Genomic DNA, 14194 nt, shown 5'->3' on the forward strand with positions numbered 1-14194 from the left:
ACTGACACTAGCATGCTACTAGAATTACCATTCCTTTCAGGGCGGTTTGCTGCAAGAGACCTGAAGCAGACTGTTGCTGTTGGGGTGATTAAGTCTGTGGAGAAGGTGAATCAAGCAAGAAGGACTGCACAAAAAGTTCAAGCATTAAAATGAGTTGATCATTTAGACCTTTTATTACAATCCTTTGTTTACCAGCAGTCTGGTATATAAACCTTAAGAGGTTGAATTTGAGTTTGCTTTTTATTCAAGTTATGTTGACTTGCAAGTTAAACTGCTGCTTTTAGTTGAATGCCAATGTTTATTTATGCTGTAAGTAAATGGAGACTCTGTACCAGTTATTTCTAGACTGCAAAATAAATTTGATTTTGTCTTGTGCAATTCTGTGTTGGCTTTTTTTTTTTTTTTTCTCAATATATAAAGTCTGGGTAGGACTAGCTGTTCTGCCCTCTTTCCCTTCCATGGATCCCATGACCTATAGCACAGGCTAATGTATGGTATTGGCAAAAAAACAAAGGTGATCATTATACTGCCTTTAGTACAAGATGGAACCTCTGCTGGTGACATGCCCACAGTATTTATTTCCTTTCTGTTAAAAGGCTTAATTTTATTGTCTCAAACATTACAATTAACATTCTCTCATTAGAGAATCAAGGGGCAAGTAGTTTTACTCCATGAGTCTGATTTGTTTCATTTGAAATAACCTGAGTGACCTGCTTTAACAGTCTGACATGGAGGCAAATTGCTCAAGGTCATACTTCATTATCCACAATGGTGCTTTGTTCTATGGCTAATGCCATAAGGTTTAATTCCTCCAAACATCACTTCTGTGATGTCAATGTTAGTGCACAAAACTCTTAAAGTATCAGCCACCTTAACATAATCACTGTATTGGAGTGAACAGATTATGGGACATGGACCACACAGTGTTTCTTAAAGGGGAGAAAAAAGCGAAACACAAATCTCATGAAGGGAAAAAGAGCTTTTAGAGAAGGGTGAAGTACAGATCAACAGTGGCTGCTGAGATCTAGAACAAGGCCTGACCACATTTAATCTCAGTAAGTGTGTGCATCTATCAGGTTCATGACACAAGATAATAATCTACTGTGAATTTTATCAGTGGATGGGCTATAGTGGTATGTAGAGGTAAAAACAAACATGAATACTGTCAATGGTCATCCCATAATTGTGCCATTTCTGATACAATACCAGCATTTATCAATTTGCATTAATACTTTACAATTCACTGAACTCCTTGTATGGAGTGCTGCCAGGTAGAATACAGGTATACAACATTTTACTTTCTTGCCACACTAACAGGTTTGCATATTTACACACAACACTAACTCCTGTGTATACTGTATTTGTGTGCAGCCAACATCACTATGTACAGTCATCATATACAAAAGCACTTAAACAGCTGAAGTGAAGGATGTGGCTAAATACTAGGTTTCAGCTGTGCTGAACAGGAATGGAAACACTGGTGAAGCTAGATATTCATTCACACTACACCTCTGTGTTGGGGAGGAAGTTAATAAGAGGTTTCAGTTTTTGTGGTGCTCATTTTCTTGTTTTAAAAGTCCTGTAGAGGTTCCAACAGCTATTTACAGGTTTCTCTTTATAAGAGAAGAGCAAGGTGGGATGGCTGTGTGTCAGTCAGACAGGATATGGACAAAGGACATGGGGAAAACACCTTTTCTCTCTGGCTGACCTTCTATATGTCCAATCTGAGGAAAAAAACGACAAAAACAAAATAGATAAGATGCAACTTTTGAGAAATCTATTTATATATACATATGTGGACACCTGACTAATCACACCCTATAGGCTTATTGTTAAACATCACATTACAGATTTAGTCCCTCCTTTGCTATTATAAAAACATCCTATTCTGAGGTTTTTTTTTTTACAAGATTTTGTAACATGGCTATGTGGATTTGCCAAAAAGACTTTTTAAGACTTTCTACTCACCCACCACTCTGGATCCTCCTCCCCTGTTACCACAATGACCTCGCCTTCTACAAATGTGAGCTCGTCATCATTATCTGCCTGACAGTCATAGATGGTCTTCACTCGGCGCAGTTTAATCTTACCCTACATTCAAATGATACACTTTATCAGCCTGACATTCTTCATGAAGAAAGACAGGCACAAATATTTGAGATACACCATTTGATGTTACACCACACTTTCCAAAGAGTTTAACAGTTCTTTAAAGCTGAATTATTAAATCTTGAGCCACCTTGACACAGAAATGTAATTTCACATGTAAATCTTCACTAACTCACTGTACTGATTTTCCTCGGAAGCGGTACGGGAGTTTCTGGGCCGGACGCCAGGCTCCCGTTGGTGTCTTCAGTGGAGTGAGTGAGCTGAGATAATGGTTCAGCTTGTTGATTAGTCTCAGGCACATCTCCAGGAGGCTTGAGTGCAGATTCAGTGACTACATGTTTGGAATTAGAGAGGTCAGAAAAGACTGGTTTGGGTGGGAGGTCTTTGAGTTGAGGTTTGGGTGGTAGGTCTCCCAACTGTGGTTTGGGGGGCAGGTCAAAGTGTTGTGGTTTTGGGGGAAGTTCTCCAGGTTTAGGTGGTACTTCTGAAATCTGAGGTTTAGGATTGAAGTCCCCTTGCTGGGATTTATCCAATAAAGTGACTTTCTGTGGTGTGTCTGACCCTGGAGGAGACTTCTGGAACAGCACTTGCTCTGAAGGCTGGCTGGGTTTGTCCACTGATGGATAGTGAATTGTTTCTGTTTTACGCAGGACAACTAAGGACACAAGCAACAAGCATAAGTTTTCAGCAAATATAGCTATGAAAAGTGCCATGTTCCTTGGATTGAAATCTTCCAAGTCAAACAAGATAAAACTTACACTTCTGAGGTAGTGTGGGAAGGACCCTTGGCCCAAGTGTAGATTTAGTGGTACTTGATGCTGTGCTGAGAAACAATTAAAACAATCCAACTGACAGACTGATACAAAATATTTAAAAAGCAATTGAATGGCAATTGAATCTCTTATTGCAGTTTAAGAGCTGATTCTTTACAGAACTAATCTCTGACACACGAATATGTCTGCTGATCAAAACCAGTGGAAGGTATTTATGTACACCTGAAATAAAATTACTATGTGCACTGTGATCAGGACTAAAACCTTAAATGTATTCTTTGCTAAGAAAGCCAATTTGAAATGCTAGTAAAGTTCTCTATGTGGAACCATGTTTCCACCTGTCCACATACTGTAGCTTTGCTTTGCATGTCTAAAGGCTGGTGACAGAAAGTTACTTTCGACCTAATAAACAAAACACAAATATCTCTTTACTGTTTTGTGTGACCTTTCCAATGCAAATGAACCATGCTAATGGTTCATCAGCACCACAAAGGCCTTAACAGTTCAGCTGTTTGAGTGGATTCATAGGAAGCTAGAGTAAAATAGAGAAAAACAAAATAATACAAGCTTAAAACTGCAGCTAAAAGTCCAATATCTTTAAAGATGTGATTTTCAATTTTAAAAAGATTGCAGCAAAAATGTCATGTCTTTGAACATGAACTGTATTGTTGATGTAATGTAACCTGGAAAAACGATAAATAATTCAACACAAAGCATTCGGATTGAGGCCTTAAACCAGTTATATAGTCTATTTACCTTTGTTGTTGTTGTATGCCTTCAAATCGGTTCGTCATGGGTGACATTTTATTGATTGGGGGAGGTGTGGAGTCACTTCCTGAAAGTATGGGATACATATCAACATTATCATAATAATAATAATAATAATAATGATAATAATACTAATAAATAAATTTACACACATTACATTTCTGCCACTCAAGCAAATGCACAACAGATTGGTTTATATTTCTGTGTTGATGCGTATCTGCATATTTTACTCATGGAGCAGGGACGCTCTAAAAATCTAACTATAGATATATCAACCAGCCTACAGAACAGTGACACTGCCTGGAGAGGAGGTTGCAGATTTAATTTGATTTAAAAAAAAAAAATAAAAAATCTGATTACAGAAAAATACTGTAGAATTGTTACAAAAATGAAAAAAATTCAGAGCAGCTTGACCGCTAAATGTGTGTGCCTCAGGAAGAGCAGTCAGGAGCAGTGATGTAAATTAACTAGGGCATATCAAATGGAAGATCATGAAAGGCAAATTAAACAATGAGATAGGATACAGTTTTTTTTTTTTTGTTATTATTACTTTACTTGGCTAACATTTTTTGTACATCAAATCTATGTTTATGAGTTCAGATTATGGTCTATGGAGAAAGAAGCAGCAAGCTAACAAAATTTGGGCATGATATTTCAACTAAAGATCAGATTTAATTAAGAAAAGAATATCAATAAAATACTCTTCAGTGGAATCCAGGGCAATCTGAATGAAATATGTATCTATCTATCTATATTGGACAAGGACTATGGATAATAATAATGAATCATCTTTTAAATGGAAGAATAACAGCCATGCATGTGTTTTTTTCTTTTGATTAATTTCATATTTGCAAATGTATTCAACACAGATATGTTTGGAACACTAAACAATAATAAAAGCTTGTGTAAATAACTGTTTCAGATCTTAATATATTTTAAATCATTGTGAGGCAAATGCAATATTGACTTAGTTACATGGATAACTTGCACATGGAAAAAAGTTGATAAAACTTTGGATAAAACCACATGTGAATATAAAATGCAATACTTTAAATTGGGTGTAGCTGTCATTATTCTTTTTCTTCTAATGGACTGTAATGTAAAACACACCAAATCAATAAAAGCTGAACCCTAAGTGTCCTTCATGACTATTTTTCACTGAAACTTCTTTTTTTGTTAAATTCTGATGGTTCATGTAACATGCCCTCTAGTGCACACACTTACATTATGTGCCAATATGAAGATTTCACAATATCATTTCAAGATGCTCCGATGTGCTCACAGATACACAATTGCAGAAATATAATTCAGGCCTGAAGGTGCAGAAATCGCATAAACCAGGCAATGCTCAGTGGTCCAAGAGACATGATAAACTATAATTTTCCAGATTAAGCTATATACACATAAAATAGAAATAAATAACAGGGTATTGCAATATAAAAAAAATAAAAACCAAGATAAATAATGTTAGATAGTTTTCCACCATTAATGTTATAGCAATTAACAAAACTCAAGGGAAAATGATTATGGTGTAAGAAAAGTTTTAGAGATTATAAAGAAAAAAGAAAAGCTAAAATAATCTAGCTGCATAAGTATGCAGGCCTTTTTATAATGGGCCATGTGACTGTAAATTAGAATTAACCAATCACATTAAAACTAATCATTCTGTCATCACTGAAGAAATACTGTTTGTAGAAAATGGAGAACATTTTGCAGCACAGTGACATTACATCCAGAAATCTTATCAGTCAAGAACATCATACCTGTGGTGAAGCATGGTTGTGGCAGCATGCTATGGGCTGCTTCTAAATGTCATATCTAAAAATCAGGAAATAAAAGCTGAAAATCAGCTGTTCCATCAGCTCATTCATTTTGATCTCAACTAAAATGTCTTTAGGATATAGCAAAAACAAAATAACTGGCTTTGTCATTCCAATACTTTCAGAGAGGAATGCAGATTCAAGGTGGAAAAAATCTAACACTTATCTTGGTTTCATTTTTTTTACATTACAAAATTTAATTTTAACAGGGGTATAGAGAAATTTTAAATAAACTAAAGCCTATGACCATGCCTGGCCTTTGCAGTTACAGAAAATCCTCATAAACATGCAAAGTGGGAGCAGCTAAGAGTTCAGGAGAAAACAAGAGGCCAGGATTGTTAGTATGAGCCTTCCATTAGCAGTGTTTTGAACAAGTCCAGCTATGTGTATATGTGCACATTTCTATCGACAATTGCGATCATTTGTGTCTTTGTTGTTTCCAGACAAAGTACTCTGTGTAGCTGATACATATGCTCAAGTATCATAAGCAAAGAAGGAACAAAGTAAAAAAACAGTTGAATCACAAACAAATCAAACACCATCATTAACCAATGTTATACAAATGGATATGAACAAGGTCATGAATAACAACTGAATGAATTAACCAGGGTCCCATTCCTCATATATGGTTAATCTAAGCCAAATCTATATGCTCAATTATTAACTCAGTTTTCAAATGCTCCACCACTGTTTGTAATGAAACCTGCCTTAAAAGAGACATGTAATAATTCAATAGCTGATGGGAAACCACAGGGGAGTAGAAAAAAATGTCAGAAAGCTGCAATTTCTTGTACATGTAAAGAAAAGGAGAGCTACAGGAAGCTAGTCCAAGATGTAATTGAATAAGAATGTCAATTTACTGTTACCGTAAAATTTATTTCTAATTGCAATTAATAGAATAATTATAAATAAAGCAACAAACTGAAAATGAAAATTGCATATTTCAATTTATACATAAATGTCTGATCTTTTTAATTTTCAATAAGTAAGAAACACAGCAATAAATAAACTAAAACTGAAATCAGCAAGTTCTCAACATGAGACATTTCTCGTCATAGACATATTGAATTATAAGAAAAGTTTCCTGGTATGATGATGGGGGATTCAGATGTTAATATTAGATGTTAAAGAAACCCCTCACATTGTCACCTTGGATTAAACTCATGATCATCTACCTGACCTGTTAAGCCAGGCAGGAGAAATGAAGCCCTTGGTTTTAGCCTGAGTGATTTGCATAGACCCACAAGAGCGCACCTTTACACACAGATGAATATGAGAGTGGGGTAGGGGGGTCTGACAGCGTGCGTTTGTGGCCAGGAGGAGGGGGCGGGGGTCTCTTCTTGGATAGCATGGAGCTGCTGTTAGCAGGGATCTGGGAGCCAGGGGAGAGAGGGGAGGATGACGACGATGGCAGGGCTAAAAAAAGGGTAAACAAACACAAACAGAAACCCCAAAAAACTAAATCAAAACATGATGCAATGAGATCATGGGCAATAGCAATGACTGATATCTTTTACTGTTCAGATAAATAGAAAGAAGAGAATGAGGAAGGAAAGAGAACAGAATGAGGAAATGGTCAAGGGGGAAAACAGAAGCTGTGGTCAAGTTCACCTGCAGAATTATTGTGTTGTAAATAATTCATTTAACATTTAATGTTGCATTTAATTTTGTTTAGCGTTTTGTTTTACCATTACTAGTTGTGATATTGGTATGCTTAGCTAAAGCTAGCTAACTGAACACTAAATAATTTTATTGAATCTGGTGCATTAAACCATGATTTATTAAACCCCATTCCTGTTTTGATATTCACATATTAATATTTGCAGACTTTACTGTATATTCTTTAGATTGATTGATGTTTAGATTTAGCATTTGACAGAATCAAACTTTTCATGTCAATAGGAATCAGATACATTGCACTAACATGGAGTGGTGTTAAAGAATCCTCATGTTTAGAAGATGCTGAATAATTTTCTGTATCACCAATTCTGTAGTTGTACAACTACAATACAAATCATAGGTTTCTGTTAACACACTCATTCTGATGTTTTAATTAACATTCTACACAATATATGGTTAATTAAACCAGTTTAAAATATTGTTATTTAACAAAGCATGATTTGTTTTATTACTTTTATGGAGACATTTATAGGGATAGATGTTAGAGATATATAGTAACTTACTCTTAAACTTCTATACATCTGTAAAGCTGCTTTGAGACTATGTAAATGGTTAAAAGCGCTATACAAATAAATAAAAAGGAACCTGACTTAAAAAGGAATCTACTTCCTTATGGCTTATACCATTATGTGCAATTATGATTCATTACCCTGCCACAACTAAAGACTCTACAGTCTTTATTGAGTGTGTTGAAAGGATCTTTATTAAGAGCATCAGATCATTATGATTTCAGAATAAGATTTTAGTCATTTAGATCAATTGGTGTTATTTAACAAAGAAAAAATGTACACATCATCATTTCAAAATTGCGGTGGTATAAGTGGAATAAAACAGAACAGGCTGTTTCAAGATTATACGTCTATCATGCCACCTTACTGAATATTACAATTTGAAAAGCTGTTATCAGCTAATTTACAATGATTATGTGCTAAAACAATTTAATTCCTAAATTGTCTGAATGTTCATCATTTCATGTAACAAAAAAAAGCAAACAAAAGTTACTCCTGAGGTTCCAGTGATCCTGACTGTAGCTGTTATTCCTCAGATAGCCTTAAGATAGCAATTGCTAAAACCGTTAATAACTTCGGTCTGATACAAGGGGTTTTTAATACGTTTAGCTGTGCTTCACGTGACATTATACATTTATACTTTTCTTAAAAGTGCTATAAATATATACATAAAATGTAATGAATCATTAGCCACCATCTAGCAACTGTAAATAATTGCAATGCTAAATTCTATCCACATTTTGCCTATACCCTATGTCACTTTGTGTGAATTATGGGAGTAAATTTTGTTATGACAAACAAATCCTTTGCTGTGGTGTCCCAAGTCAATCACTTTTATCAAGATGTGGAGACATACTCTGACTCTGACTTATTAAAATATCAGCATCCCCGTCCCTTAACAGAGGAATGGGAAGATGATTAGCGCATTATCCATTTTGTTGTTTTTGTGTACTTAGAAGCTGATGTAGAGCCAAATCGAAGTGTGTCTCATCCTAATGCTTGGGTTTTTCTATCCAACTCAGGTTTTATACAGATATCAGGATGCTTCTGTAATTATGCATCTGCAATACTGTGAAAGGTCAGCAAATTAAAGATAAAAACTTTTCAACATATTCACTAAAGCAAGAAATATGTATTAGTTTGTAACACACAGAAATCATAACATTGCTGTCAGAGCAATCCAGATGTTTCACTTTTACCTGAAGTTAAACCCATAATCATTTTACAGCAGTGCCCTCAGGAAAAAGATAGATATAATGCACTGCAGGTCACAGATGCATATTGTAAGACATTTTTCCATAAATACTGCATATCTATATTTGGATTGTGTATGTCTAATTTGAATTTGTTTTAATCCTATCATGTTTATATGTTATATCAGCTCTCACTGTGTTTTCTGAGGGCAAGATTTTTATATTAAACTTGACCGACCATGAAATATGTGATGATAAGTTGGAGATTTAAAAGAAATTTTAAAGAACAAAGCTTTATATATAAAATGAAGGAAGGAGATGTCAGGTTTGAAGAAACTGCCATGTTGGAAGAAACTGGATGACTCTAGAATCATAGACAGTGGAAGCCGGAGGGAAGTGTAAATATGAGTGAAGTTAAGAGAATGTATCAGCAAGAAATTGCTGGACAAAAATCTTCACAATAAAACAGACAGCATGGGACATTTAGAAAGAAAGGCTTTCTAAAACTGAGAACAATATTTCTCAAGGTATGCTAACTAGTGCACGATAGAAAACTATTAGAACTTCTGTATTTCAGCAGCCAATGAAAAGCTCAGACTAAGATCAAGAAAAGTTGAGCAAAGGCTCAGGAGAAGCTGTGATGAAACATTCCTGTAGCAACTGATCATGCAGTTCTAACTGCAATTGGAAGATATATGGAGCAAAACATGTGGATTCATGTCATTATTAGTGTCAGCATCATGTTATGTAACAGACAATGACAATGGTCAGTCAATATACAGTGAGGGGAAATAAGTATTTGAACACTTGTGTTTTTCTTATTTAATATACCTCCTGTGCACATATCCATTTTAAACCTCATTTCACAGGGAACTCTTGTGGAACTGAGGAAGTTTACAACAGTGGGAATGGGCAAATTTCATGCACTAACATATACAAAGACAGTCATAAACATTTAGTAAATATCACTTACTAGTTTTTGGTTAAAGTGAAGTCTTCTAAAGTAAAGCTAGTCTTCTAACTTTAATGTAAGGGCACAACAGGCTGCTTGGCTCTTATATTTACATTTACAGTTAGCAAACTCAGAGTGACTTACATCTTATACTGAGCACTTTGGGGTTAAGGGCCTTGCTCAAGGGCCCAGCAGTGGTAGCAACTTGGCTTATGAACACAGAACCTTCAAACCTTCAGTAATCAAACCACTGACCTACCACTCACCTATATATGGCCAGATGTGTGTTATTGCCTTATTATTTCACTTACAATAAGCAGATAAAAGCTCCAGTGTTGCTTCATAGTACAGTATTGAGCCAAGGAACACCTTTAAAAAGTGACAACATAAGAAGTGCCTCATTCCTACACACTTCAGCTTCATATTAAAGCTTCAAATAAAGTCTGCATTTTGAGCTCATAATCATGATTTAATTCCAACTTCCGTAACAATAATTTATGTCCAAATTGAAATAATTCAAATAATAAAGTCTTAATTAATTGCTTCAAAAACATTTACCCTTGTGAATTGAACCTGCTGTAAAATATATTCAGAAGATTTCACATGTTTAACATGATTTAACATGTAGCAAATCACCTTGAGGGTGAAGAAGCTTCCTAAAGCAAAAAAAACAAAAAAAAAAAAACTAAATCTGGGGACAAAAACTGAATGGAAAAACAGAAGGTCTTAATGATGTAATTGCCACGGTTTTGCAATTTTTAACCCCCCCCCCCCCCAATCTATTTTGTATATGCTTTGAAATGCATATATTTGTACTTATATATAAGTTCAAAGTCAAAAGATTTAATATAAAGTGGATATATGCACTAGAAGAAAAGTAAACAAACACTTCCCCACACTGTAAATGCTCAAACTATGGCAAATCTGCTTCTAATCACAATGCAGTGTTATTGGGTTAGAGTCCAAGTCATTTCACTAGACATATAAAATCAGGTCCTATCAGGATTAAAAATCAAAGCAAGGATGCAAAAAAAAGGCAGATAGTCACTGATGTATGGCCGAGTGCTAGTCACAGTAGCATAGTGTGAATGAGAACCGAGGAAGGCCAGAGAAGGAGCTGCGAGAAAAAGAGAATGAGAAAGAGAGAGAAAGAGGGGGGGGGGGGGATTTTCATAGAGGGTGTCATTCATACAGGCAAATTCATGAACACAATACTCAAATAAGTCAGAAAAAAAGGGGGAGATTATAAAACAAAAATAAATTATGCATTTCATTATACATTACTGCAAAACATCTTTACCCATTTTTTTCCCCAAACCCTCTTATGCCCCATTCTGCTGTTCTAGTCCTTAACATTTAAACTGACACTGCTTTGTTGCACAATGGCTATTCTCTGCCCTGATTATGCATTAACTGTATATATTTTCACTTCACTTAAAATAAAATGTGCTGAAGATGTGTATACTAAACTGTGTTTACTCTGACTGAATCTCTCTATTTTCCTGTCTTTCCTCCACTCTCACTGTCTCTCATCTCCTCCCACTTCTAGCCCTCCTTCCCTTTCACTCTGCTTGTTGCTTCTCTCTACAGACTAAAGCCATTGTTTTCTTGAGAAGAACATTTGCCTGTTTTGTGTCTAGACACAATATGGCAGTATGTAAATTATTTAACATAGATAAATAACCAAAGTCAAGCACTTCATTTTTCAGTACAAGAGCTTACTAAACACATAAGCATCTTAATACTTTCTGTAAAGCACAAATAATAAAATGCAAGTGGATTTAACATGACATCAAATATCCAATCATTTAAATCTGCCTTCAGATGATGAGTTTTTCTAGATTTTGTTCATTTTGCTCATAGTGCGGTGCAGACGTGCTCTATTATCTGGACACATCGTATTATGTGTCATGTTTTATGCCCACTGTACCATAGCTTTTAAATCATTCTGTAGTGATGCCACTTACTACTTTTTGTATAGTTCTATCGCTAGTTATTTGCAGTCTCCAGTGAAATTTTTGTTAATTGGGTTAATGTCTGGAGAATAATTTGGGCAGTCTAATACCTTCACCCTTGCCCTGTGGACCAGCACTGTGGTGAAGACACCGACTGTTGTTTTTGTCTTTTACTTCACAGTTTTGTCATCAACTGCTGCTGTTTTTCTTGGCTAACCCATTTAATGTGTGGATGTTAGAACACCAGCAGTTTCTTTCCTAAACACAGAAAACTTAAATCATGTCATTTAAAAAAGCGGTAGCATCCTACTCATGTGTGTATAATTGTGCACTTAGGAGCAACGATCATAATCTATATTATAAAAGTTTAGTTTTTAGTTGAGATTTATATGATTTTAAACTGATCAGTTGAGGTTTATGCTATCAAAGTTAAATAGTTTGTGTTTTAGTAACACACAAAAATCTGCTGTGACTTTTTTTAAAGCATTAACCAAATGAATATAAATGAAGATAAAGATCAGTCATTTAATTTAAAAAAAACCTTTTATACAGTGAAAATTTCCATAATTTTGCCTCTATAATCAACATCACAATGGATTTCAAATTGAGTAATCAAGATGTGACTGAAGTGTATTAAAAACTGTGTGGGTTGAATGGGATTGAAGACTTTCAGCTTTAATTCAAAGGGTTTAACAACTACACTGCAATAACCGTTTAGAAAGTGACAGATACTTCTTTATGTAGTCCCTCAAAAGTAATTGGACAAACTAACAATAATAAATAGAAGGATTTATACTATACTTTGAGGCAAAGCCTCTGCAGACAAATGATCTAAAGCCTGAAGTTTCTTTCCTTGAGATACTTTGCCAGAATCAGGTGACTGACTCTGTCTCTTAAGAACATTACATTTATTTTCTTTAAGAAGCTTTTGAGTTGCTTTCACAGTATGTTTTGGGTCATTATCTATCTATACTTTAAAGAGCTCCTACAGTTCTGTAGCTTTTGACTGAATCTGAGTAAGTATATACACTATACAATGTATACTATACACTTCAGTATTCATCCTGCTACATTTATCAACAGACACATCATCAATAATCACTAGTTCCATGCATGACCATGCCATGACACTGCCTACAGCATGAGGCATGAGCCCATGAGCCCTTCCCTTCCTTCTCTATACTCTTCTCTTGGTGTTGTCGTCTGACATGGTCTTTTGGTGTTTCTGAGCTCACCAGTGTGTTCCTTCTTTAAAGAATTGTACCAAATTGTCGATTTTTGGCCACTCAATGTTTCTGCTATCTGTCTGAAGTGCATGGGTTCATCAGCGGTGTCCAATCTTATCCACAAAGGGCCGGTGTGGGTGCAGGTTTTCATTCCAACCAAGCAGAAGCCACACCTGATTCCACCTGTTTAATCAGTTGTTCTTGGCTTTTAGTAGACTATGGTGTGGCTTCTGCTTGGTTGGAATGAAAACCTGCACCCACACCCTTTCCGGATATGATTGGACACCGCTGACTTACATTGTCACCTCTTTAGACTGCATACTGAGAGTTCCCATGAACCACTACAAAATGCAAATTAAATATTTTGAATTTTTATCTCTGAAATAATGAGAAAATAAGCCACACCGTGGCAGGAAATACTCATTTGTCAATTGTCTGATTACTTCTGAGCCTGTGAAAATAATGGGACTATGTAAATATACACCCATAATTCCTACATTGCTAATATTTTTGTTTAACTTAAACTTAAAGCTAAATGTTTAGCCTTCAATCACATCAATTGCTTCAGTTCAGTTCCATTCAAGGTGATGTATAGAGTCAAAAAAAAGTAACACTGTCCAAATACTTATTGACCTGACCGTGTAAAGATAGGACTTCCACCAGATTATTAAAAGCTTTGGAAACTTTGATTCACATTTATGCAAATAAACGCTTCAGTCTGGCTAACCAATTTTTCACACAGCTTTTCTAAGTGGCTGATAAATGAGACCCACTAAATGACGCTGTTGAATATATCACTGGGTCAACATCAACCACATATAACCAGGTAAAGGCCATTAATTTAGAACAACATACAGAATATCACATGCTTAACTATTCATTTTTTGCCTTTACAAGTTTCTACTCCATCAGCTCACTTATGGAACATCTCAATATATGGAAATTGCAATTCAAATTTGATTATTTGTATGTATTTGTGTTTTTTAATTCTTTAATTAATATTTTTTCTATCACCTTTATCTATTTTTTTTTGCTTTTCTGTAAAGATTACAGAATATAGTAGGCTTTCCTTAATAATTACTAAATAAATACAGTTCTGCACAGAAAACACCTGATCATCCTCTATGCATCTAAAAACGTATGCATCCTTTATAATAATAATAGACTTTGATTGTTTTTTGGGTCACAGACCAAATACAGCACAGGAGA

At 35.2% G+C, this 14194-nt stretch overlaps 2 protein-coding genes across 8 annotated transcripts in view; one reads left to right on the forward strand and one right to left on the reverse strand.

Moving 5' to 3' along the window:
* The window catches only part of eef1a1l3 (eukaryotic translation elongation factor 1 alpha 1, like 3), a 2444-nt gene extending 2025 nt beyond the window's left edge, over nt 1-419 (forward strand). The window contains exon 7 of the mRNA XM_060862200.1: nt 41-419. Within this exon, the coding sequence (XP_060718183.1) occupies nt 41-153 (113 nt within the window). The 3' untranslated portion in view covers nt 154-419. The remainder of the gene's footprint in view (nt 1-40) is intronic.
* An 858-nt stretch (nt 420-1277) lies between these two features.
* asap1b (ArfGAP with SH3 domain, ankyrin repeat and PH domain 1b) overlaps nt 1278-14194 on the reverse strand; it is a 63220-nt gene continuing 50303 nt past the window's right edge. For 4 of the 7 annotated variants that reach the window (XM_060862193.1, XM_060862194.1, XM_060862198.1 and 1 more), the window contains 6 exons: nt 6725-6886; nt 3639-3717; nt 2868-2932; nt 2286-2764; nt 1969-2091; nt 1278-1724 (listed from right to left, as the gene is read on the reverse strand). In XM_060862193.1, the coding sequence (XP_060718176.1) occupies nt 1650-1724; nt 1969-2091; nt 2286-2764; nt 2868-2932; nt 3639-3717; nt 6725-6886 (983 nt within the window). In that variant the 3' untranslated portion in view covers nt 1278-1649. Of the gene's footprint in view, nt 1725-1968; nt 2092-2285; nt 2765-2867; nt 2933-3638; nt 3718-6724; nt 6887-10852; nt 10922-14194 lie in introns of all 7 variants that reach the window. The other 3 variants (XM_060862199.1, XM_060862195.1, XM_060862196.1) reach the window with 3 other exon arrangements.

This window comes from Tachysurus vachellii, chromosome 25 (assembly GCF_030014155.1).
Source record: "Tachysurus vachellii isolate PV-2020 chromosome 25, HZAU_Pvac_v1, whole genome shotgun sequence".
Taxonomy (NCBI): Eukaryota; Metazoa; Chordata; class Actinopteri; order Siluriformes; family Bagridae; genus Tachysurus; species Tachysurus vachellii.